Source organism: Giraffa tippelskirchi, chromosome 13 (assembly GCF_054371585.1).
Source record: "Giraffa tippelskirchi isolate mGirTip1 chromosome 13, T2T-mGirTip1v1.2.pri, whole genome shotgun sequence".
Taxonomy (NCBI): Eukaryota; Metazoa; Chordata; class Mammalia; order Artiodactyla; family Giraffidae; genus Giraffa; species Giraffa tippelskirchi.
The window spans coordinates 25,698,366-25,725,221 of NC_137287.1; the positions used below are offsets into that span (position 1 = coordinate 25,698,366).

General features: G+C 45.7%; 1 protein-coding gene across 1 annotated transcript in view; it reads right to left on the bottom strand.

Annotated features, from left to right (window-relative positions):
* The window catches only part of XYLT1 (xylosyltransferase 1), a 340,665-nt gene that overhangs the window by 15,101 nt on the left and 298,708 nt on the right, over positions 1 to 26,856 (bottom strand). The window contains exons 7-10 of the mRNA XM_081556246.1: positions 19,387 to 19,603; positions 15,945 to 16,121; positions 11,320 to 11,582; positions 4,413 to 4,608 (exon numbers count right to left, since the gene is read on the bottom strand). Coding sequence (XP_081412372.1) covers positions 4,413 to 4,608; positions 11,320 to 11,582; positions 15,945 to 16,121; positions 19,387 to 19,603 — 853 coding nt within the window. The remainder of the gene's footprint in view (positions 1 to 4,412; positions 4,609 to 11,319; positions 11,583 to 15,944; positions 16,122 to 19,386; positions 19,604 to 26,856) is intronic.

The window sequence follows — 26,856 nt, forward strand, 5'->3', positions numbered from 1 at the left end:
TCTCCTCCTGTCCTGACCTGCAAGGTCTGGTCCTTTTTGATCCAACTCCAGCTTCATCTATGTCCCTCTCTCCTCCTCCACTCCCCCCTGTCCAGGCCACCCTGGAACACTCTCAGCGCCTCTGCCAGAAGGGCTCTCTCACCCCCTGATCTTGTGTCTGTGCCTGGCCCTCTCTTGGGCTGGGTCTTTTTTCCTTCCCCACTCTCCTCCTAGCCAGCTCATTATCCAGCTCTCAGCCCAGGTGTCACCACTACCGGGAAGCCTGCCTTGATTACAGGCACCCCTGACATTCTTGTCTAAGCTTAGCTTTTTATTTATGCAGTTATTTAGTGCAGTATCACATTCTAATTGACACGCCTCTCTCCACAGCTCAAAACTGTCAACTGCATGAAGGCAGGGACCACATCTGGCTTGTTCACCAAGATATCACTAGTGCCTAAAACAGTGCTGAGCACACAGTAGGTTCTCAATCTCTCTCTGTCAAACCATCCATCATCTATCTACAACATGAATGATTAGGGGCTAAGAATATGGACAAATAGATTAATGATCACAAAACCACTTTGGGGTCCTACTTAACAGAGGGATTTATGGCCAATTAGGGGACTATCCCCCAAAGAAATGGGGGTGAGCAATTCTCTTAAGTTTGAGTTTTATAACTAAGTAACCCATGTGGAAGAGTTGTAGAGCAGCTGACAGTGGGAAACTTCAATTTGTCCTAAATCTAGGAGAGGAGGAGGAGGAAGTCAGCTGCTACCTTCAGCACAAGGGGATGTAGGGCTGCCCAGGAGGGGTCCCATTGCTATCACATGTCTGTGGCTCAAGATCTCACCTGACTTCACTGTGGAAGTCCACTGCCATTCACCATCAAGTGATCAATTACTCAAATTTAAGTATGTATTGAAGTTCAAGCTCAATATATTGCTCCCCAGCTTCAAGCCCACCAAGACTTCTTTCCCACTGCACCTAAAATGCAATTTAAACTTCTTTCCACGGCCTGTGAAACCCCTCATGCTCTGTACCCTGTCCTCCTGAGACCTTCCTCCTGCTCACTGGCCATGCCAAGCTCCTTCCTGGGGCCTCAGGACCTTTGCACATGCTCTTCTCGTGGATGATCCCAGAGTGTTCCAGGTCTCCCTACCACTGACTCCTTTACAGGTTTCAACTCTGAAGTTATCTCATTAGAAATGCCTTCCTGAATGACTCCTCCATCAACATGTAACCCAGCAAGACCCTATGGGCCTTCTCAGGACAGATCCCCCAGGTCCTTCACCTGCATCTTGTCTATAAAAAAAACTTCAGCCTCCAAGGCCTTCTTCAAGCTTTAAAGAATGAATTTAATCAGAGGTGTGAGAAAATGCGGAAAGAAAGGAAAACAGTCAAGTGAGACAAAATAATAATAGTTTAGCCATTAAATGAACTCAAGGATCTTTTAGTTCCTCCTCAAGGACAATAGATAATATTCTGAGCCATATCCTCTAGCCTTTTCGCAGACACTGAAATCTCCAGCAAGTGGAAGAAGTTAACTGTAGGCTGCCCACAAGCACAGAGAGCCCAGAACCGTTGGAACCAGAAGGTTGATGACATTGACTCCTGATTACCTCACCACCAACCAATCAGAAGAACATCCATGAGCTGGTCATGTACCCCACAAGTGCCCTCACCCTGTCTTTAAAAAACTTTCCCTGAAAGCTATCAGGGAGTTTGGACCTTTTGAACACTAGCTGCCTGGTCTCCTTGCTTGGCGCCTGCAATAAACACCACACTTTTCTTCACCACAACCCTATGTCAATAGGCCAGCTTTACTGAGTGTGGGCGAGTGGACCCAAGTTTGTTTTGGTAACAGAAAGCTGTCCCACCAGCCTGTCAAGCCCTCAGAAAACATGGATGAAGTCTTATTTTCTTTATAATCCTTGTCATTAACTGGAATGCTTTCGTTCACTTATTTGCTCAATCACTGGCTGGCTGCCCCAGTAAACAGCAATGCCACGACAACAAGGATCTGGTCTGTTCAGTTCATCACTGCCCCTCCCACCCTCACACATCATAGGCACTCGGGGGCTGCCTGCTGATGGAAGGAGCATCCTTCCTCTATGCCGTGGGCATGGGACTCCCAGGGATGGAGTGTGCGAACCAGTCCCTATGCAAAGCCCCAGGACCGTGTGACCTGATGGAGATTCTCAACAGCCCACAAAGTGGCCCTGTACTTCATTCCCTCCTTCTAGTCCAATTTTACACCATTTACCTTAAAACCAAGAAAAAAATTCATGACACAAGTTTCAAGGCTCCCTTCACCCCATGCTGTTCCTGTGCCAGAGATCCAGGTGGTTCCCACACCCAAGGTACTAAAGCTATAGCACAAGCCCTCACTAATCACTAGCCATGGAGTGGCCAACATCTGTCACTGCCAGAAGTGCCCAGTTACCCACCAGCAGGCTGATAAACAGGGAGAGCCCAGTGACCAGGCATCCATCTCCTTAATGGGACATTAATGTCTTCAATCGGCTGCTTGGGCCCCCAGCACAGAATCCAACTGGGGCAGCATCTAATTGCTCCTTGACACCAGTAATTTATGAAGCGGGCTCCCATGGAGCTCGGATCCAGCCAATCCATTTGGAGCCTTAATTGAAAATGGTGGCTTGGGGTTTCCCTGGTGGTCCAGTGGTTAAGAACCTGCCTTGCAATACAAGGGGGCACTTGTTTGATACCTTGTCCAGGAAGATCCCTCATTGCAGTGGAGCAGCTAAGCCCATGTGCCACAACTACGGAGCTGGTGCTCTAGAGCTCCTGAGCCTCAACTACTGAAGCCCGTGTGCCCTGGAGCCCCTGCTCTGCAAGAAGATAAGCCACCACAATGAGAAGTCTGAGCACTGCAACAAAAAGACCCACTACAGCTAAATAAATACACACATCTTTTAAAAGAAAGAAAATGGTAGCTTAACAAGAAATCTCCACCCCTGCCTGTGCAGTGCCCATCCAGTCAGGCCCAGGTTGGCCAGGCAGGGCCACAGGGGCTGGAAAATGTAAGCAGGTCAGATGCTTCCTCCTACCCCACTCCGGGCTTGCAAGATTCTCCATACTGTATAGTCAGACTTTTCGCCCCTAACCCAGCAGCTATGCTCACTGAGAATGCTGAACTCCAGGGATGGACCATCTCTTTAGCTACTTGCTAACAAGGCAGAAATCAGGTGCTGGGGTTTTGGGTGAGCAACGCTCAACAAGCTTGGCCATGCCTCCCCTTCCCACCAGCATCACTACCCAAGCACAAACACTCACTCATTCAGAAATCCTATTCGCATCTACAAAGGCTGTGTCCACTTCTGTGTGCTGAGGATACAGCAGCGAGCGAGTGCTGCAGTCTCTGCTCTTTTGCAGACAATCACGAAGTGATCAGAGAAATCAACAAGGTCATTTGAGATGATAAATGCTAAGAAACATAAAATAGGGATGTACTGGATGAAAACTTGTGACAAAAGTGGGTGGGCATGGCAGGCTTCTCTGAAGGTGCACCATTTGATTTAAGATGAGAATGACCAAAGGAAAAAGGTAAAAACCTGGGGGAAAGTATTCTGGGCAGGAGATCAGTGTGTGACAAGCTTGAGGCAGGAAAGAACTTGGCATACGGACAAAGATGCAGGAAGAGTGAGTGGGAAAGACAGTGGGTCCTGGGTGAGATTGGAGAAGCAGACAGAGGCCAGATTACATAGCGCCTTTCAGGTCTCAAGATGGTGTTGATATTATAAGGGAGGTGCTAGATGGATCCATCTCCCAAGGCAGAAAAATAACTAAAAGCTGATGCAGTCCTGGGAGGTAGGAGCTGAGTTTCATGGATCCATGCATCCATGCATCAGACCATCTCTCCATCTACTGACACCTCTGTCCAACCCTCTATGCATGCACGCATCCAACCACTCATCCATTCAACGACTGATCTGGTGATTACTCTGAGTTAAACCCTATTCTAGGAACTGGGGAGACAAAAGCTCAATTAAGCATGGGATTTGTGGTGCAGGTGACCTGGATTCAGTGTTGAGCTCTTCTGCTTCATAGCTATGATCCAGAAAATTCTTGACTCTCCATAGGCCTCAGTTGTCTAATCTGTAAGATGGGACTAACACCACAACTTCATTAGGAAACTGGCTTGTTATTGGTTTAGTACTAACACAGGATTAGGAGGAATCACTAATAGGGTAAAAAGTGAAAAGGAATAGAAGTTCTACTATAAAGATATACCAAGGCTCCAGGTTGGTTGGTGCACTGATACTGACCACCCTGGACCTTCTCCAGGCACAGGGTGAACTTATCTTTGGGGCCCTTCAAGGCACCGTCTCCTCCATTTCCAACTACAAGTGTCAGAGCAGGAATAGGACCCAGCAACGGTGCAGCCAGAGGCAATGTCTTTGGCCTCCTACCTCGGAAAACTGAAGCCTCCCAAAGTCGCTGGGTGGGCTGGCAATCTTGAAGACCTTCTTCGGCATTACCCACGTCTCCAGGGTCTCGAGTTTGCTCACGGCCAGATTTGTAGCGTGATGCTTGATCAGAAAGCCCTGGAAACGGTCAGCAAGGAAGTAGAGGTGGACAGAGGCTGGGTGGCCCATTGGATAGTACCTGAAAGACATGCACAGGCTCACGCGAGCTCACGGGTCAGGACTGGATGTGTGTCGCTCACAATGGGGCTCCTCACCCATCAGGCCGATCCTGTTCCTAAGAGAACCCCCACTTTATACAAAGCTCACCGTATTTCTGAAAGCTGCCCCCCGTGTTTGTAGGATCTCAATAACTATTAACAATAACTTTTCTGCTGATCATAAGTATAAAACATACTGACTGTATGAAAGCACAATTATGAAAATAAAAGTGGCTACTTTGGATGCTTCTTCCATGTTGTTGTTGTTCAGTTGCTAACAACAACTAACTAACAAGTTGTGTCCAACTCTTTGCAACCCCATGGACTGCAGCATGCCAGACTTCCCTGTCCTCAACTATCTCCCAGAGTTTGCTCAAGTTCATGTCCACTGGGTCAGTGATGCTATCTATCTCATCCTCTGCTGTCCCATTGTCCTTTTGCCTTCAATCTTTCCCAGCATCAGGGATAGATGATGTCAATTCACAGATATATTCAGTGATCCTCTGGTGCTGGGTACTGAGAAGCGACAATGGTGTGCAAACAATGTCATCATGACATATATCCTTTCAGCCTTATTTTCTATGCACATATTTACATAAATTCATAGCTGGGATCATAACATACACCCTGGCTCTATCCTGGTTTTGCTTCATAGTATTTCCTGATCATTATCATATCTTTGAATAGTCTCTGAAAACATGATTTTTTTGTGTGTGTATACATTATTCCAGTGTATGTAATACCGTGACATGGAACTATACCAAAAATGGAACTAATACCAAAGTATGGTTTTATAACAGAGAAAGTTCCCCATCATTGAGTGTTCAACTGGTTTCTAATTTTTTGCCATTCTAAACAATGCTGCAGTAAGCATCCTTGAGCAAAAATGTTTTGGGAAACATCTTTCTCTCTCTCTAATCTCCAAGAGGCTCTTGATGTCTGCTGTCTAAGTTTATCAGAAAGGTTGTTTCGATTTACACTCTCACTGTCCTTTTCACCAATGCACTGGGTATGATCCTTAAAAAGTATTGCCAATCTGAGATAAATACATATATAGACAAATAGCTTGTTTTAAGATGCGGGTCTTTGATCCACAAAGGCTTCTGGCTGAAAGGGGCAGGGAAGTTAAACAGAGATGCCCAGAGGAGGGAGGAGAGCAGATCGAGAAGGAAGGATAAGCGTGAACAAGCCTAGATCTTTGTCCTTCCTCGCTGTAAAATGAAAAGCTCCGGCTTTTGCACTGTGTAAGGTGCAGGGCACTTAGAGGATGCTTGTGGTTCCAGCATTCCACAAATCACTGTCCTCCTCAGCCTTCTTTTCCTCTGGTCCTGCCCTGGAGTTTAAGTCTTTATATCTGATTATAACAGGGAAGCTGCCTTCCTGTGTTATGCGTCTCCTGAAATCACTGCCTTGTTATCAGATGCCTCCAGGGCGCTGAGAAAAAAAACCTGCACCGTCTTCAGACTGCTCACTACACATTCCCGGTGGTCACAGGTCCACTTGGGTCTGGACTTTGGAAGCCGAAAACCCTCCCTCGGGACTGTGCTGCAGAACTTGCTGCCATGATGGAATGTTCTACATCTGCACCGTCCAGCCCAGTCACCCTAACCACTGCTGACAACTGAGCTCTTGACATGCGGCTGGTGTAATCGAGGGACTGCATTTTAAATTTGAGTTAATTTAAACTTAAATGTCTCCTTGTGGAGACAGCATAGATGGTGCTGTGAAAGTGTCCTGGGGTTGCCTGCATTGATGTCCCCAAATTGTCACTTCTGTCTCTTTCCCACGTGACTTGGTGGGTTTCCAAGTGAGGTGAGTCTATTCCCCCTTCTCAAATCTGCTTTGGCCAGCAGAAGATGAGGTATCATGCCAGTTCTGAGCCAGGATCCCAGGTAGCCTTGCACATTTTCTGTCCCCTCTCTTGCTCCTCTGTGATCACTGTGAGAGCACAGGTGGGCTAACGCGTGGGAAGATGAGATGTCTGGAGCAGAGCCGAGCCACCCCAGGTATTCCAGCCGAAGCCATCCTAGATACACCAACTCCCAGCCAAGAGCAACAGAGCCTCCCTCCTGACCCGCCCCTGGCAACAGAAGCGGGAGAGATGACAATGGAGCCCAGGAACACTGCTCAGCTCACCTGCAAGCTTGAAGGCTCTGTAAATGCTTTTCGTTTCAAAACACCTACTTGGGGCTTGTTTGTTACATGACATTATTGCAACGGATAAATAATACACTGTCAGTGCTTGTTCTGTAAGGTGGGTAGACTAGTGAAAGTTGAAGAAAAGCAGGAGAAATTATTACCATGGAAGTCAAAAGAAGCAAGTGTTTCCAGAAGGGGGCAGTCAGTTGTATGGGATGCTGCTAAGGGGTCAGGTAAATAAGCAATGGTCAAGAAATCCAGGAGTTGCTCATGTTCCTTCTTCCAAGAAATCCTGTTTTCTCCACCTGAATCCATTCTCTATTGTCCTATGCATGGCCAGCATCCTGGTCCAAGCCACCATCATGTCTTACCTGGACCTTTGCTGGAGCTGCCTTACTTATCGTCCTCCTACTTTTGTCTGCTGTAACGGATTCTCGGAGTAGCCATATCTGTCATCCCTTCCTTAAATAACACAAGGGGCTCTGCTTATGCTTGGATAAAACCCAAACTCCTTACCTGGTTTGCAAGGTCCTGCCCCTTTCTCTAGTCTCATTTTGTTTCCCTTTGTCCTAATTCACCACCTTCTAGCCATGTGGATCTTATCTTCAAGTCCTGAACACCCTAAGCTCATTTCTAGCCAAGGGCCTTTGCACGGGACATTCTCTCTGCTGGGGATGCTCTTTTCCTCTACTGATTGCATGGTGGGCTCTGTCTTAACATTTTGGCTAAATGTTACCATCTCAGAGAGATCTTCCTTGACTGCTCAATCTTAAGTCACCAACTCACTGCTGTTACTCGAGCTTATCTTCATTCTCAGCAGAGCATCTGTCTTTAGAGACTTTGGTTCTTGTTGCTGTGAGCTGGGGTACTTCCTGTCTTCACACTAGAATGGGAGGGCCTTGAGCTTGGGGCCTGGTCTGTCTGGGTCATGGCTGAGTGCCCAGTGCCTAACACAGAGCCTGCCACATGGTAGATGCTCAGTCGATACTTAAGGCTTGAGTGAAGATTCTAGAAGGATGTTCTCTTGAACCCTTTGCTTCTAAGATACATCTAGGGAACCTGCAACCAGGACTGAACACAAAGTCCACTGGTACCGCCTCTAGACTGTATATGGTAATTAAGTAATTAGAACTGAGAGGAGAGTTGTAACAAGATGCAATAGAAGCTGCCGGATGCAATACAATAGAACTTAAACGATGCCTCTGGTACATTTGCTTGGCCCAAAGGTGTTTTTATTTCTTATTTAAATGAGGTGGGCATTAAAAAATTTGGGAAGCTCACACAAAAATGTGGATTTCTAATTTGTCTGACAAAATCAGGAGATGTGATTGGCGGCTCCAAGTGTACATTCCCACAGGGCAAGGATGTGCTGGAATTCAGCACCGGGACCCTGGGGGCCCCTGGTCCATAGGATCAGTCCATCCTTAACTAAGGACACATGCTTCCTGCCTGGCCCTAGACCACATTTGAATTTGAGGACCCGTAATAAAACACTGACATCCTTATCTTAAATGGGACTCTCAAGCAAACTTTTACTTTCCTGTTCTCTCCATCTGCCATTTTGAAATTTTCTGCAATGAATAAATGTTATCTTCTAATGAGAAAAAAATTCAATAAACATTATTTTTTATGAAAGGGTATACTATAGACTAGAAAGCCAAAATTTGCATGAAATGTCCAGAGAAAATGAGATTTTTGAAATAAAGTTTACACTTTTTTCCCCAGATAGCTCAGGGGTAGGAATTTACTCTCTTTTGCCTTTTGGGATAAGGGTCCTTTGTCCTGATTTATTTTTAGGCTTGTATTAATACATGTATCGGCTTTGCCCACAGCAAGGCACAAGGGTTCCATTATAATAAAAAATGAAGTAGAAGCCAAAGGATTCCAGGCCTGAGGCAACTTGATGGCTTGCTTAATCCCAAAACAAATACCAGAAGAAAATTTCAGCAATCATAAATCACTTGGAGGTGTCTTTCAAAATTTCATCTAAGATTATTTACCTTACAAATGCTATGAAACCTGGGATTAAAACTACTCTTGAAACGATATTTGCCTTCCAAGCACCAGGCACTGTGTCATCTACTGGGGCCATATACTCTGGCTCCTGGGACAGGGATTCTGCCCCTGGACTAGCAGGGAGGAAAAGACATTCATTGATGACCTTGATCTCACTGATGACCTTGACCTGAGGCACTGCTGCTACTAGCAATGGGAGTGTTGAAGGAAAATCTGCTTTCAAATGAAGAAAGGTGGGGGGTGGGCTATTGGGGAAGCTCTTAGCAAGCTTCACAGAGGATACGGCACCTGAGATGACCCTGGAAGCCTAGGAAAAGATAGACTGAGTGGGGACAGGGGGGACAGTCAACAAAGGACAGCACAGAGGAACTGATGAACAGTTCATATGACCAGGGATAGAGCAAGTAGCTCACACAGCTGCAGCTTAAGAATACTGGCAACTAAGATACCAACAATGGCGTAAACATTTACTAAAGCACTTCATATATAACATACTGTTAAAATGGGGATAATGATAATAATAATACATGACTAATAAAGTAGTTTTGGAGGATTATCCCCTTTAAACCTAACAACACCTTATGCTGTAAGGCTTATTATTATTCCCATTTTACAGATGAGGAAACTGAGGCTCAGGGAGGTTCAAGACTTGTCCAAGGTCAATAGCTAGTAAGAGTGGAGTTCAAATGGCAGGTTCTGGGTTTCTAACCCATTCTGGTCTTCTTTTAAACTAAATCAGGACCTGCAGGTAGAGGAGAGAGAAGGCTGAGGGGAAAACTGTTGCAGGCATGTGGAAACTCAGCTGACCTGCATGGGGCCCCAGGCAGGAAAACCTTCCATGTTTTCAGAGTTTTGCAGAACAAAATAGTTCCTTTCCTGTCCCCCTTCCGTTCTTGAGAGGAAGGAAGAGCAGGGCAAGGAGGGACACGTAGAAGGCTCAGAGGAGAAAGACTGATGCTAATAATTTTTTCTTTGTTGTTTAAAGAGGAAGGTGGGAGGAGGCGGCGGAGGCAGAACAAGAAAGAGAAGGAGAGTTGTTGAAAGCACTTCTGGGAGTCCATCCTCAGGAAATAATCAGAAAGGAGAACGAAAAAAAAAGGCTTTCTGCAAAAAGATATTCATCAGAACAATGGCAACAGGAAAGGGCTGGATTAAGCAAACTCTGGAATTTCTACTCAATGGAATACCAGCGGCATTAAAAAGGGTCATTACCATTATGGAAGCTGCAGAGGAGCAAGGAGAGGCGGGGCTAATATTACAATGCTGAGCTAAAGAAACAGGACACGTAATCCTTGCAATTATGAAGTATCTGCAACGCATATTGCTGAAGAGTTAGAGAAGCAGCCCCAAATTAAAAGGGTTTGGTAGGCTTAGGGAAAGGCAGGGGAGGTGGGGGTGATGTTGAATCCTTTCCCCACCTTCCCTCTTCTTTCCATATATTCTAGAACATTCTTTCCTGAAGTATCAACTAGTACCCACCAGTGGTGGATGAGATGATTCTAAAGGTTACGTGAACGTTTTAAATAATGGTTCTGCCTTCCATGATGTTACTGGTTATGTTTTCAGGTCTGACAATGATAGTATGGTCATGTTTTAAGAAGGAGTCAATTTTCAGAGACACATAAAATGTTTCTGGGATTGGCTTCAATCAAACTGATCTGGGAGGAGGGGGAAGGCGGGTGAAGGCAGAGATGAAACTGCATTGGCTGGGAGTCGGTAATCACTAGAGCTGGCAATGGGAGATGGGATTTCATTTTTCTCTCCATTTAGTATATATCTGACATTTTCTAAAACGAAAAGTAAAAAAAAAATGTTCTGTATTTTCATGATTACTTTCCATTTAAAACAAACAGAACTATCTAATATGGCGACATAACGCTTTCTTCTAAAATGTGTATATTTAGGCTAAAGAATGAGTCTACAAAAGACAGGACTTCCCTGGTGGTCCAGTGGTTAAGACTCCATGCTTCCAATGCAGGGGGCCTGGGTTTGATCCCTGGTGGAACTAGATCCTGCGTGTGTGTGTGTGTGTGTGTGTGTGTGTGTGTGTTAGTCACTCGGTCGTCTCCAACTCTTTGTGACCCCATGTACTGTAGCCCACCAGGCTCCTCTATCCATGGAATTCTCCAGGCCAGAATACTGGAGTGGGTAGCCATTCCCTTCTCCAGGGGATCTTGTCCACCCAGCGATCGAATCTACATTGAAGGCAGATCCTTTACTGTCTGAGCCACCAGGGAAGCCCAGATCCCACATGCCACAATTAAAAGATAATGCATGCCGCAACTAAGACCCGGTACAGCCAAATAAATAATTTTTTTTTAAAAAAGAATGAGTCCACAGAAAGGAAATAAGTAGGTAAATATTAGATCTGCTATTCTGAGAAGGTAAAAGGATGACGATGGCTTAGACAGGAAATGCTCTGAACGCTGGGACATCTGCGTGGCTGACTTGTAGGGAGAAGCATGGGGTGCAGCCGCAGCGCCCCCGCAGAGGAGGGCTGTCCCTCGTCCCTGGTCACCCCGCCCCTCCCGGCTCACCTGCAGCTGCTCTCCCCGGGGGCGTGCAACGACGCCTCCGCCCGGCGGAGACCCAGGCGCGAGAAGGAGTGGTACAAAGTCAGCATGACGTCACTCAGGCTGTGGATGCCCTCGGGCTCATCGTAGACGTTCTCCCAGTAGGAGCGGAGGCCCGGGGTGCCCGCGGGGTAGTTCCCATACAGGTAATAGTCCAGCTGCCCGATGATTTCCTGATTCACCACAGCTTCAAACTTGCGGGCAAAGAAGGTGGGCCGGGCTGTCTGCTGTGCTCGTGAGATAAAGAGAGCAGAGTCAGCCGGTGGGACGGGGGAGGTGGGGATGGAGAGGCGAGCTCTGCGGTCCCAGCCTGTCTGGATCCACATCACCGTTCTGATACCTACTGCCCTCTCTGTTCTCAGTTTCCTCATCTGTCAACAGGGTTTTAGGATTGAATGAGTTAATATTGTAAAGCACTGAAAGCAACGAGGGACACGGAAGTCAGCTTCATTTAAATATCTGTGAAATAATTACATCTTAGATCCCAGCTATAGCTGGGAGGGATCTCGGAAACCATTTAGCTGGAGGTCTAGGGCAAATACCTCCTACAGAAGTATTTTAGTTGTCCAGAAGAATGTTTTAAAATTGAATTAACTGGCAACATTTTATAAGTGGAAGAGTTCGTGGAAACTTTCCGCTTCCCTTGAAAAAGAAATGATCTGGCAACAGTAGGCCTATGTTCCTGCATTGTAACACGTAGCTAAAGCTGAATAGCGTCTGTCCCTTTAGATGGGTATGGGCCTTGTGGCTCACCACAGTCCCTACCACTCCCTACTGTCTCCCGGGCATTATAATTGACTTACGGACTCAGAGGGAACACCCTGGATTTATTGGTCAGAATCCCTGGAAGTGAGGCTTAGAAACCTGTACTCTTAACAGGCTTTGAAGGTGATTGCTCACTAGCGTGTGAAGACAAGGCAAATGACATCTGAGCTGGGTGCACATCAGTCACCTAACCAGCTTTAAAATAGTCAGATTCTGGAGTCCTTCCCCAGACCTACTGAGTCAACATCTCTGAAGATGAGGTTTAGGAATCTGTATCCAAATAAAAGGCTCCTAGGTGATTATGCTACATGTTTGAGGGCTACTTATGTAAACCAAATTTTCAAGGGGGCTGAGTGCCTGAGAGGCAAAGGGACTTATCTAAGGTCACACAGTAAGGTAACGGGAGAGTCAGGATTCAGATCCAGGGTCACGGGTTAGAGCAGTGGAGTCCTGAGCACTTGTTATCTACCAGGTCTTAAACCATGGTCTGGGGCAAGATCAATAAGCCTTTTCAGCAAAATGCCAGATAATAAATATTTCCAGCTTTGCAACTACTCAACTCTGGTGTCAGAATGTGAAAGCAGCCATAGACAAACTGGAAAATGAATGGGTTCATGGCTGTGCTCCAAAAACAAGTCATTTACAAAAACAGGGAGTGGGCTGGATCAGCCCAGGGGCTGCAGCTTGCTGACCTCTGGTCTAGGGCTGTGGAAACAACTAAACCACAGACCCTTCCTTTGAGGGGCCTGTGAGCTTGCATAAATTTTGACTTTCATTTAGGTCTAGTATTGTTTTCACCTCAGTGCGTTAACAGCAACAATAATGACAATAAAAGCTGAGCATATACTATACGCAGAGCACTGCATTTTGTCATTATCTCTAATCCTCTCAATAACTCTGCAAAGTGGGTGCTATGATTCCTATTTTACAGATGAGGAAACTGAACTTGGAGAAGGGAAGGGATAATATACAAACACACAGTCATAACATTCAAACCCAGACGACCCTAAAACCCAAATTCTATCGACTATATCATCTTAGGATAACACTGCTAGTCAAGTGAATCTGAAGCCCCAATAACAAAAACTTTTGTTAATATTTGGAATATCCCATCTGCTCTCTGCTTCACAGACACCTGGGACACCTACCCCAACCTTTCTCTGCAGTGGAGGGGTTAGCTCAGTTCCCTTAGAGGAGCATTAAAAAGAGCCAGACCATGTGGGTTTGAATTCTCACTCTAGCTGTATATATCTTTGGGGAAGTCATCCAGGGCCTCAAGTTTCTGATCCTTAAAGTGGGTACAATAATAATACGGGTACTTAGCATAGAATCTGACACAGTGTTAGCAGCTATTATGAGACTGTTATCACTACGTCTTTAAGTCTGCTATAGGGACTTCTAAGTCTTCACTTTCTGGAGGCAGAGCACCAGAGTCAGTGGCAAAGCAGCCTCCTTTCTTCTCCCAAGATTCTCTGATCATACCTGGAGCTCCTAAAAATCACATTTCTATGTTTATAGTTCTTGTCCTTGGAGTTCTTTCCATAAGAACTCAGAGTTCCTTACAGGCAGCGGTTTCTTGAGTCTAGACATTGAGAAATATTCTTGATCTTTGTTTGCTGTGAATTGAAGAGCTGCGAGCATGTGACTCGGTCTCTATGTTAGCTCATCTTTATCAGGGACCACGATGTCCCCAGGACGCTGGGACTGGAATACAAATGCTGCTGCCCTGGAGTGGCCCCAGAGGGGCAGTGCGCCCAAGAATTGCCCCATCTCCTTGCTCTAAATGATGAAAGTCCTTTGCAATGAGGGTGAAAGCTGATCCTCCACGAAAGTGGGAATTGTTTTTTTTTTTTATCTCCCTTTGAACAGGTCAAATATTCCCCTTGCCACCCCTTTCTGCTCAGCAGATCCTTTATGCACAGACAATGGAGCTAAAATGTCACCCAAGTTCACCCAACCTCAATTAACATGGGTTTAAGGAGGCCCCCGGGTAGCCTTCAGTCTGCCACCAAAAACAGGCCTAAAGAATATTCATTGCAGCAACTGCTTACACAGGCCAAAGGCGTTAGGTAGGAACCTTGAGGGAATATGAATGAAGGGACAAAACCCACTGTGTATTCTGCATTTCACCAGGCATGGAATCAGGTTGGCAGCAGGGTCTGGTGGAAAAAGCTCAGGTCTGGACCTGGAAACACCCACATGGGACCTACCACCCTACCACTCCACTACTGCATGTCCATGGACAAGTAAGTCCCCCCTCTGTGCCTTGGTTTCCCCACCTGAACAATGGAGATGATTTCTACCCAGTGAAGCCAACGCCTGCAGAGGACTTGGCACACAGCCTGGGACACAGAAGACCCCAACCCCATGCTTCTCAAACAGAACAGCCTCCCTATTGCCTGGAGATCTTGTTAAAATGCAGATTCTGACTCAGCAGGCCAGGAGCAGCAGAAATTCTGCGTCTCTAACAAGCTCCTTGGTGGTGCTGATGCTGCTGTTCTACAGACCACACTCCAAGGAGCTGGGCTAAGAGGCTGGAAGCTCCAGGGGGGCAGTCTGGGTCCTCCCGTGGACGGTTCAGTTATGTGCCAGAGTGCGGCAGTAAGGACACTTTGGGTTGGGTTATCAGCCTGGCATGGTTGTCTCTGCCCTTAACACCCTCCATCACCCCAAGTTAGTGGTTTGGGGAGCAGCATATCATCTCCACGTGGTAGCTCTAGTGACCTCAGAGTGGCCTGTGAATGTGTAGCCTTCTGTATGTGCTCTGGGCAGCCGAGGCTGGGCATGGTGAGGAGAAGAAGAGGAAGAATTCAGGGTTCTGGCCTGGAGGGAGCAGGAGGCGTGCTCACATGGGATGGAAAGAGGTTGTCATCCTGAACAGGTCTGGGGTCCAAGGCACCCTTGGGGCTCATGGGAAGCAGATGGACACGGCCACCCTCCTGCCTCTCCTCTCCCCAAAGCATGAACTGCTGGGCCCTGCCGAGATACCTGTGATGGCAAGAAGTTTTCATCTTGTTACTCCTTTAAGTTCACAGAGCATGGTGGTTTACAAACCCGGCGGCTCAGCAGAACTTCCCAAAGTCTGCTACATTAAAAATAAAAATTCCTGAGCCTCACTGGAGATCAGAAGCTCTCGACTGGGGAAGTGTTTGCCCCCAGTGGATATCTGGTGATATCTGAAGACATTCCTGGTTGTCACATCTGCAGGGTGCTACTGGATCCCCATGGGGACATTAAACGGTGACATCCTGGTTGTCACCAGTGGAGGGCGGGTGCTTCTGGAATCTAGCGGGTGGAGGCCAGGGATGCTGCTTAAACATCCTACATCCCTCCACCCTAACACAGAATTATCCAGCCACAATGTCAAGGGTGCTGAGGTTGAGAAACTCTGCCCTCCAATCAAGTTTTTACTGAGAAATGTATTTTAAACAAATATTTCAGGAGATTCTGATCAAAAGGCAGCATAGAGAAATGGATGCAAGTACGGCCTTTGAAAACAGATATGTTGGGCTATGTGACCTTGCATAAAGTTTTTGATCTCTCTCTACCTCAGTTTCCCTATCTCTAAAATGGAACGATAATCTATCTGTGTGTCTCTCTTCTAAGGCTGTTGTGGGGTTAATGAGTCAATGTGGGCCAAGCGGTTAGAAGGTCCCTTGCACAGTGTTAGTGATCAGTAAGTGTTGGCTATTGTGGATGTTGTTATGGTTATCATCAACAGCCAGGGCTGGAGTGTGTGGGATGTGATGACCTGCAGGGCTGCCTTGGACACCTGCAGATGCTGGCTGGAGGGCACAGGCAGGCGGGCTGGGCGGGCGGCTCACCTGGAAGCGGTGGAAATCCTGCGGCTTGAAGTCGTTGGGGGAGCAGCCGCACCAGTCCACGATGTGCTTGTACTGGCACTTGCAGCCCAGCTTGCGGTTCCAGTTGGTGATGCGCAGGTTGTTGTCCACCATGGTGTCGCAGTGGGGGCTGTTCTCCAGGACTGTGTGGAAGAAGGACTGTGGGGGAGACAAGGGCCTGGCTTGAGACCTCGCCCAGCCTCCTTCGAATGGGCTGGGGTGGGGGTCCTTCCCAGGGGCCGCCTGACAGTGAAGGGACTCTCTTGCAGACTCAGCTGTTCTCTCTGCAAATGGAGTTAGTCCCATCCAGGCCAAGCCAGAGCAACCTGGAAGTTTTGTCCAGAGCGGCATTCTGCTTAGCAGTTACTGCTCTGTTTCTCTAAGATGTCTCTTCCCAGCAGCCTAGAAGCTGATTTTAAGATATCTCTTATGAGCCAGTACATCCTCTGTCTGTTCAGCAGAGAGAAAAAGTCCCTTAAAGGTTTCCCTGGTAGCTCAGCTTGTAGAGAATCCGCCTGCAATGCAGGAGACCTGGTTCGATTTCTGGGTTGGGAAGATCCACTGGAGAAGGGATAGGCTACCTACTCCAATATTCTTGGGCTTCCCTGGTGGCTCAGATGGTAAAGAATCCACCTGCAATGCAGGAGACCTGGGTTCGACCCCTGGGTTGGGAAGATCCCCTGGAGGAGGGCATGGCAACTCATTCCAGTATTCTTGCCTGGAGAATCCCCATGGACAGAGGGGCCTGGCAGGCTAAGTCCACAGGGTCGCAAAGAGTCGGACACAACTGAGTGACTAAGCACAGCACAAGGTATGCCAACACATGAGGACCAGAGGAAAACAAGACCAACCAATTGGGACAACTTTCTAGAAAACTCTGAGCCAAAGGATTCTTGATTTTACAAACAGCTAGACCTGAAACCAAAGGGATTCAGTCTGAGATATTTTGGAACAAAGACTGAAGCCCTGGAATTTCACTCCTGGGAGAGGGAGGCCAGAATCATGGATGTCCTCCTGCCCTAGTCACAGGGAGGAAAGGAGGTGGGGTGCTCTGGGGCTTCCCGCTGTCCATGGTGCTGAACCAGGCACCATAATTTCCCCCTATTCCTGAGACTCTTGGCCAACGTCTCCTAGGAATCTGAGAAAAAGGCAATGTTGAGAGTGAAAATAGAGACCAGAGCAGAGACATAAGGTTGGAGCTGCTGAAAAAGAGAGAGCTGGGGAGAGAAAGACACACACACACGCTGACTTCTATTTGGACACTGTTATATAACAACCTCAGATACCAGGGTGGTATGCTTTCCCCTGCTTTCTGCTTCCTAGGGGAAGCTATTGGGGAATACATGTCTGCCTGTTGCAAACTCATGGCACAGCCTTCAGATTTCTTCTAAATTCATCCCTTAGAGGTGGTTTGGGAAAAGGTCAGGGCAGAAATTCTGGGATGGAGGAGGTGGGATCTAATAGAGACATTGGAATGTAAAGTGCCTGGGTGCACTGCGGGGTAGGGGGTAGGGTGGGTGGGACAGAGAGAGCCAGCATTGGGATGCACGCCTTGATTAAATCAAACAAAGTCCCAAAGAGTCTCTTCTCAATGGCTGAGTGGATAAAATGAGGCTCTATCCACACCACCCAGCTGACCTTCTTGTGATGCTAAACGACATGTCTGTGAACCTGCATTTTAAGCTTGAATTGTCTAAAAGCCCAAACAGGCACATATTCTCCATCAAGCAGTGGGGTAGGTACCCGATTATCGATTGCCCTGTGTCCTTTTGTAATGATACAGAAAAGATAATGGATGAGGAGGTTATTGGGATTGAGAGAAAAAGTGATTTTTGCTGAAATAGGATTAAACGCTGATGACTTCACATGTATACAGAATAGCAAAACCTGACCCAGTGATGACAAGCCCATCATCCCCTAGGAGTTATGTCAGCAGTCAGCCCTACTCAGAGCTTGGCCCTGCCCCAGATGTTGGTGAGGGATGTGGAAACCATCAAATGAGATATATTGTCTTGTTTGGCCTAGAAACACAGAAGCTGAGTGGCCCAGAAATGGGGCACAGCCAGGAATGGTGGGCCATTCATTGGACATGTTGCAGGCTCAATAGAAACTTAGCCAGCACTGGAGTTTTCTGAAGTTAGAGATTAGGGTGAAAGTGAACTAGAGGTCAGGGAACTAATGTGGAATCTCTCTGCCCAGGTCTGATAAGAAGGATGCTGGCTGTTGTCAGGAGCAACACTGTAGCACTGAGTCCCTACGCATTTCCAGATGGGGCTGGGGCTGTTTCAGAATAGCCTGAAACCTTATACACAGGACTTTCTGAAATGAACGGAATGTTTGCGTCCTCGTAAAACTTATAGGATAAAACCCTAACCCTCATGTGATGGTGTTAGGAGGTAGGGCCTTTGGGAAGTGATTGTCATGAGGGTGGGTCTGCACAAATGGGATTAGTGCCCTTCCCTCACCCCTTCTGCCATGTGAGAACACAGTGAGAACTGTCAATAGGCAGTCTGCAACCAAGAAGAGAGAGATCACCTGACCACCCTGGCACCTTGACCTAGGACTTCTAGCCTCCAAAACTATAAGAAGTACCTTCATTCTATTGTATCTTGTTTTGGCACCCTGAACTAAGACAGTTTCCCATCCTGAGGTCTGAGAAGTGGTGACAGACTTCTGAGAGCTTTTCAAATAGTTGCAAAAGCCAACAAGAAATGTTGAGTCCTAAGCCTTTGGCCACAATAGCTGTCAATGCAGGAGGTAGAGCAAACCCAACAGTAGCCCTGGTTTGGCGATCACTGGAATTTCTGGTGTGACTGATGAGACCAAAACTACTGTTTGTCAGGGAATGATAGAACACTATTTAAAATTATAAAAGGAATTTTTGGTGTTGAAAAGTTTTTACAGGATTGGTGACTGTGGAGGATCTGTCAAATGTTGATATGGGTGTTTCTAAAGAAGCCAGCATATACAGTTGTGCAGGTTATATACTGCACAACTCTGTGGGTACCATTGACATTGTAGGTATGAGAGCTTTGTATTTTTTTTCAATAGCAATTTTCTTAAAAATGGCAATAAAGTTGCTCTAACAAGATTAGTATATTGTGATGATTTTATGACCAATGGGAGTGTCTTGAGGAATAACTGCCTTTTTTACTTTACACTTTTAAAGACACCGTATAGATTGCTGGTGGCAGCATTGTGCATCTATTCCATACAATGACCTCCATCCAGACTGGATGGGACCAGGGGCCCTACTGTGAGAGTAAGGTCCCTGGTAGCTGGTACAGTTCCCCATCTTCCTCTGGATGTTTGGAGGACAATGTATTGATGCCCATGTAGCTTCACCAAAAATTCAGCATCCACTTTGCTCCAAAGACTAGAGCCCAACCCTACCTTTCTCAGAGATTTTTCCCCAGATACTCACCTCGGCAGGAAGCAGAGTATAGGAGTAGAATTGCTTCATTTTGGTCACCAGATCGTCAGTGGAGAATGTCACATACTCTACAAATTTCCGGTTTAGCAGGAACCAGTCTGAGCCCCCATCCACAGCAATGCCCTCTGGGATCCGCCGGTCCCCCAGGCGCCACATGTGGGCATCACACTCCAGGAAGAGCCGGTCCAGGCCCTGTTTCCGGATGAACCTGAACAAGACAAAGTCATGCTTAACCGTGAAAGAGCTCAACCCAGAGTCCAAAAGAAATGGTCAAAACTACTGTCTGTCAGGGAATGTCTTGGCCATAAAGCCATTTTTTGAGCACTTACTACATGCTCAGTGCTGAGCTAGGGGATCTGTGTGTAGTTTCTCACCTGATCTTCACAAGTGAGGCTGGTCTCTGTAACCCTCTGAGGCAGGTACTATTATTATGCCCATTTTACAGATAAAGACACTGAAGCTTAGACAGCTTAGGACACTTGCCTGCCCAGTACAGTTAGACAGCAACAATCATCTGCTACATCTGCTTCCTCTTTAGAGAACTTCTGAAATTACCTTTTCATGCCACAGATACATTGAAGTTTGGTGAATACAGCCTATAGACCCTCATCTCAGAACAATGCTATTATTTTTAAATTTATTTTTTAAAATTAATTAATCAGTAAACTAAGTATATTTATTTACAATACAGTGTTAGTTTCAGGCATACAGCAAAGTAATTTAGTTATATATATATATATACACACACACACACATACATATATATATACACACACACATACATATATTTCAGATTCTTTTCCTTTATAGGCTACTGAAAGATATTGAATATAGTTTCCTGTGCTATACAGTAAATCTTTGCTGTTCATCTATTTTACATATAACTATCTGTTAATCCTATACTCCTAAATTTATCCCATTGCAGAATAATGCTTTTAAATGCAACAAAAATACACAGGGTTACAAAATATTTCCATAAACACCAAATGATGGCATAGTAATTCACATGATTCTTGATTCACACATTAAATAGAGGATTGCAAAATATTTCTAAAAACACCAAATTTATGATAATTACACGTGTTTTCTTTTTAACACATTTAATAACAAGATCTCGTAGTAGGTCTAAACACTATTGTAATTTTGAAGAAGAGGTGAGCATAAATGATATTTAGACATGGATGCATGGAGAAGGCAATGGCACCCCACTCCAGTACTCTTGCCTGGAAACTCCCATGGACAGAGGAGCCTGGTAGGCTGCAGTCCATGGGGTCGCTAAGAGTCAGACACAACTGAGCGAGTTCACTTTCACTTTTCACTTTGACGCATTGGAGAAGGAAATGGCAACCCACTGCAGTATTCTTGCCTGGAGAATCCCAGGGACGGGGGAGCCTGGTGGGCTGCTGTCTATGGGGTCGCATAGAGTTGGACATGACTGAAGCGACTTAGCAGCAGCAGCAGCAGCATCAACTATAATATGATTTGAAAATACATGATTCCCGGGACTTCTCTGGCAGTCCGGTGGTTAGGACTCTGAGCTTACAATGCAAAGGTCACAAGTTCAATCACTTGTTGGGGACACAACAGGGAGAGTGGACAAAAAAAGGAAATATATGATTCCAACAGCAACTGCTAACATTGTAATGGTCTGTTATCCTACATTTAGCTGGATTTCAATTAGAGTTTAGTGAAAATTAAGATCATTTTCTTCCTGGGCTTCCCTGATGGTCCAGTGGTAAAGAATCTGCCTGCCAATACAGGAGACACGGGTTCAATCCCTGATCTGGGAAGATGCCACATGTCATGGAGCAACTAAGACTGTGCACCACAACTATTGAGCTTGTGATCTAGAGCCCGGGAGCCACAGCTACTGAGCCCATGAGCTGCAACTACTGAAGCCTGTGCACCACAAACTAGAGAGTAGCCCTCATTCACTGAACCTAGAGACAAGCCCACGGAGCAACAAAGACCCAGCACGGTAAAAAATAATAATAATAATAATAATAATAATAATAATAATAATAATAATAATAATTTTCTTCCTATTCAAAGTCAGAGACCCCTAAATTCTATCCATGAACCTCAGATTAATAACTCCTCCTCTAGGACACACACACACACACACACACACACACACACACACACAGGATTCTGTGAGGCAGGCAAGGCAAAATCAGCATTCCCTAATTTACAGACACAGAAATCAAAGGTCAAAGAGCTTGTACAGTGGATGGAGCTCTTGGGAGGGTGGACAGAGCTAGGGACAAGACTTCTGGCCCAAACTCTCAGTTCATTTTCACTTAGCATTAATTTCACACCTACTATGTGCCAGGCATGGGCTGGCCCTGGTGGAAAGCAAGTAGAAGCAAAGATGATCCCTGCCCCTCAGGAGCTGGCTGTCTCCATGGGAGTTTATAATTTACAAGTTTTCTGATTTTGCTGCTCTTCCAGCTCATACAACATAAAATCAATCATTTAAAAGCATACATTTCAACAGCATTAGTTCATCTTCAGTCGTCATCTTTACCTAGTTTCAAAATAGTTCATCACCCTCGAAGGAAACCCCCATCCTCATCAGCAGTTACTTTCTATTCCCCTTCCCTCCAGATCCTGGCCATCCATCTATGGATTTACCTATTCTGGATATTTCATAGAGATGGAATCACACAAGGCATGGCCTCTTCCACCTATCATCATGTTTTCAAGGTTGCTCCACATTGTAGCACATATTAGTACTTCATTTCCTTCTGTCTGTCTGCCCGGCATCCATTCCTTGCTTTTGTGGGAACCGCACCTTGATTTTATTTTGGACATTCACTCACCCTCAACTCTCAGTCCACTTAGTTTGCCTCACTCCCAGCACCAGGGGTGGGGACACAACTCAGCTTGATCAACCAGAGTATACAACCTGCTCGGCTGCTATAATTGCTTCAGGGATGGGAGAGCAACTCAAGCTGAGTCTGAGACTGGGTTCTGGATTTTTGCTGAAAAAACTAGGAAGGAAGGCTTTTCTTGAGGATTTTTGTCTGGAAGAATGTAAGCTGAGGGTTGCAGGCAGCCATCTTGTCACCATGTGTATAGAGGTTGTCTGACCATGGGGGTATCACAAAAATAAAGAGAGAAAAGAGAGAGACAGGAGATAGACACAGTCAAAGCTACAATGACTTTGCTTGAGACCCTGGATCTTGCTGTCCCTGACTCACCCCCAGATTTGTCAGTAATGTGCTTAAGGCATTTTGGAATAGGATTCTGTCACTTGCAATGGAAAAAGTCTGGACTAATACATTCCTTAACGATTTCACCCTTATCACTACTGTGATGGAGGCAAATGTTCTTAGCCTCCAGATAGAGTAGGTAGCCATGGCTGTGGCACATTAGTGCCACTTTTCCACTAGGCCAGGCTGCATCCCCCATTGCATGTCTACAGGTTTTTGTGGCTCCATGACAGATCTCACCTCTATCTTCACATTAGACTTGCCTGTCTCCTCTGAGACAGATGCTGCACTCACTAGAACTGACCCAGGCTTCCTCCTTTCTGCCTACCTTACAGGCTCTGGAACCCTGGAAGGCAGCTGCAGAGTATAGCAGCTGGAGATGGTCCCACCCTGCTGGCCACGCTCAATTCTAGAAAGAATCTCTTGCACTGAGCCTCCCATAAATCCACTAGAGGGAACTGCCTGAAACCTCACTAATAAACCCACACCCATAGCACTTTCTTCTGCACAAATAGAGGACCTGCCCCCAGACATTGGTCACTCACTGAGCACAATGGTGTAATGGATTTAATTCTTAGGAAAAGTTGATGCTAGTGTAACAAAAATGGTGATTACAATGATGCTGGTGGTGAACAGACTTAATTCTGTTAAAACGTGCTTTTCATCTCATCACAATATGACTCTACCAGTAACCAGCTGGGTGAGTTTGGAAAATAATGACCTTGACTAATTTCCCCCATGGGAAGCTGAAAAAGTTGGACTAGGTCTAGGTTGTGAAATTAAATGCCTACAGGGATCAGACAAATAATGTAAGTGTGTGAGATGGGCTGAGTATAAGATAACAGGGTAGGTAGAATCAGCAAAGATGTAGAGAATGCATTTTCTAAAAGAATTTCAAATCCCTTTAAAAAAAACATTTCTAGATAAATAAGACATACCCCTGGGCTGAATCTAGCCCACAGACCACCAGTTGTAATAATGATGAGTTAGGTAGTCTCTAAAGGTACTATTTAGTCTGGATGGTTCACAAGCTAGAATCAAGATTGCCAGGAGAAATATCAACAACCTCAGTTACGCAGATGATACCACCCTAATGGCATAAAATGAAGAGGAACTAAAGGACCTCTTGTTGAAGGCGAAAGAGGAGAGTGAAAAAGCTGGCTTAAAATTCAACATTCAAAAAACCAAGATCATGGTATCTAGTCCCATCACTTTATGGCAAACAGATTGGGAAAAAGTGGAAACAGTGACAGATTTTATTTTCTTGAGCTCCAAAATCACTGCTGACTCTTGCTCCTTGGAAGGAAAGCTATGACAAACCTAGATAGCATATTAAAAAGCAGAGACATCACTTACTGACAAAGGTCCCTACAGTCAAAGTTATGGTTTTTCCAGTAGTCATCTACAGATGAGAGAGTTGGACCATAAGGAAAGCTGAGTGCTGAAGAATTAATGCTTGCAAAATGTGGCACTGGAGAAGACTCTTGAGAGTCCCTTGGATAGGAAGGAGATCAAACCAATCAATCCTGAAGGAAATCAACCCTGAATATTCATTGGAAGGACTGATGCTGAAGCTCCAATACTTTGGCCACCTGAGGTGAAGAGCAGACTCATTGGAAAAGGCCCTGATGCTGGAAAAGATCAAGGGCAAGAGAAGAAGGGAGTGACAGAGGATGAGATGGTTGGATGGCATAACCGACTTGATGGACATGAGTTTGAGCAAGCCCCGGGAGTTGGTGATGGACAGGGAAGCCTGGCGTGCTGCAGTTCATGGGATCGCAGAGTTGGACACAACTTAGTGACTGAACAACAACAAAGGACTTACCAGCTGTGACATTCTTAAGTCACTCTTATACTGAGGAAGAGGGTGTGGAGCAAGCACTAGATGGATGCATGGGAACCCAGAGGAGGCTGATAACTTTTCTGAAGACACACAGGGCAGAAGCCAACCAGATGACCCAGGTTTCCAGTGTCCCTGGTCCTGACTTTTCCCTAACATTTTCTTTCCAAGTGTAAAATTCACTATCCTTAGCAAAGCCACATTCTCTCTGGGGAGCAACCTGGTGAAAGGTTTTCAATACACTCACAATGGCACTTACTGACACCAAACTTGCCTATAACTGATTCACTGAAGGAAGCCACTGAGGCAGGGAAAAGAAAATCCTATCTCGACTCCGGCTGGTGCCAATTAGGTGATAATGTCCGGTGGGTACACTTAACTGTGCTTAAACCCTTAAATTTTAGATACTTTATCAAAACGTACATGGTAATCAAGACAACTGAGGGAGAGAGAGAGAAGAAATACAGGTGGGATGACATGCAAAATTTTTCTTTCCATGGACCAGCTTTTTAATTTCATGTTCCATTAGATTGGATAACAGCATCATCTTGCAATTTTAATGTGATGTCCCAGACTGCAATATCCAAATACAATATTTATGCAGTAATCTCCAAAATAAAATATTTATGGGGTTTGAGAGATTGGCTGCTGTACTTACTACCGTCAAAAACCGATAAGCTGCAAAGCATGTTTTAGTTAATTATGAGTAAATAGAGATCACAGATTGCCCAGGTCTCAGAAAAGTTCTTGAGTTGAAAGGGGCTACCAGGAACTTAGGTCTGGACTGAGAGAAGGTGGAAGAGGCCCAGAGTGTAGGAATCTATCAGGCAAAAAAGAGTCAAGCTGTTTAGGCAATGATTTTGCTTTTTACTCCCCCCGTGTGGATTTACCATAATTTGAAAAGGTAAAGGCTGGAAACCAAAGTAAGTTTGTGAACACCTGGGTGAGTCTTTCATCAATGTTGGCTCACCAGGAAAAGGTGCACAGCTCTCCCACCTGAGGGATGGAGGGAAGATGTGCAGCAATGGGCCCATTACACAGAAGATGGCCAGTGATGCTGTCTGCTCTTTAGTTTTGTTTCCAGGTGATCTAGTTACCAGGGAAACCTAGGGTCAACAGGAGATATCATAGAAGAACAGACACGAAGAGGATCTGGTACCAGCGCTGTCTCTGCACTCACTGAGGTGTGGGGCTGATTCACCCTCTCTGAATGCCAGTTGCCTCACCTGTAGGATGAGCCCATGACACCTGTTCTGACCAGCTCCCAAATCAGCTGCAAAAGTGTGATGGGTGATATTTACAAAATTCCTTGCAAAGTGTTTAGTAAGACTCAACCCAAACAATGGGCTGACCCAATCATAAGTTCCTTTTTTCATAGACATGACACCCCTCCCCAATCCTCCTTTGGCGTTTTATTTTTCTCCATAGCACTTTTCACTTTCTAATACAATGCACAAGGTATCTATTTCATTTATTGCCTTTTCTACTACTGGACATAAGCCCCAAGAGGGCAGAAATACTTGTCTGTTTTTCTGAACTTTTTATTTTCTTTGGGGGTATAGCCTATTAACAATGTTGTAAGTTTCAGGTGAACAATGAAGAGGTTCAGCCACACACATGCAAGTATCCATTCTCCCCCAAATTCCCCTCCCATCCGACACATAACACTAAGCAGTGTGTACATGTCCATCCTAAACTCCCTAACTATCCTTTCCCCATTTCTGTCTCTTTTTGATCACTGCTGTATCCCTAGTGCCTAGCACAGTGCCTAGCATACAGCGTGTGCCCAATAAACATCAGTTGAGTGAATGAAAAAAAGGAAGAATAACATCCATATCTGTCAGGCAATCAGGAATTAGCTGCTGTTGGTTAACCAGATATCAAAATTTTCTAACACACATTTGACAGGTGAAGGAACTGAGTCAAAGGAAAGTTAAATAATTTCTCTAAAGTCACACAGCTACCAGGTCTGGATTTGAATTCAGGTCTGAATGAATCCAATGCAAGTGTTTTACTACTTTCCCGTTCTTCATCCCAATTCACTGGGGTCCCTCCAAAAGGATTCAAATGAAGGATCTGAGAACTTGTTCCTCCTCAAAAAGACAGTGCCCAGAAATGAGTGAATCAAGAGAAAATGGCTCATTGCTGGTTGGAAGAGGCTTCTTGCCAGACCTCACAAGGAACTTCTGTCTTCAGAACAGGTTACTTGAGGGCAAACATGGGATAGTTTGCATTTGGTTTTATCTCCTGGGCTCTCAGGAGTGGTTTGTCTTTCTGAGATTTACAAAGTCATAGCTAAATATGATTTTACTGGGATGTCACAAGGACCAGGGGAGCATCAGAGTTAATCAGACGGAGGGTGGTTCTGAATCTCCCCCATGGGAGAAAAAGTTAGCTAAGAAAGTA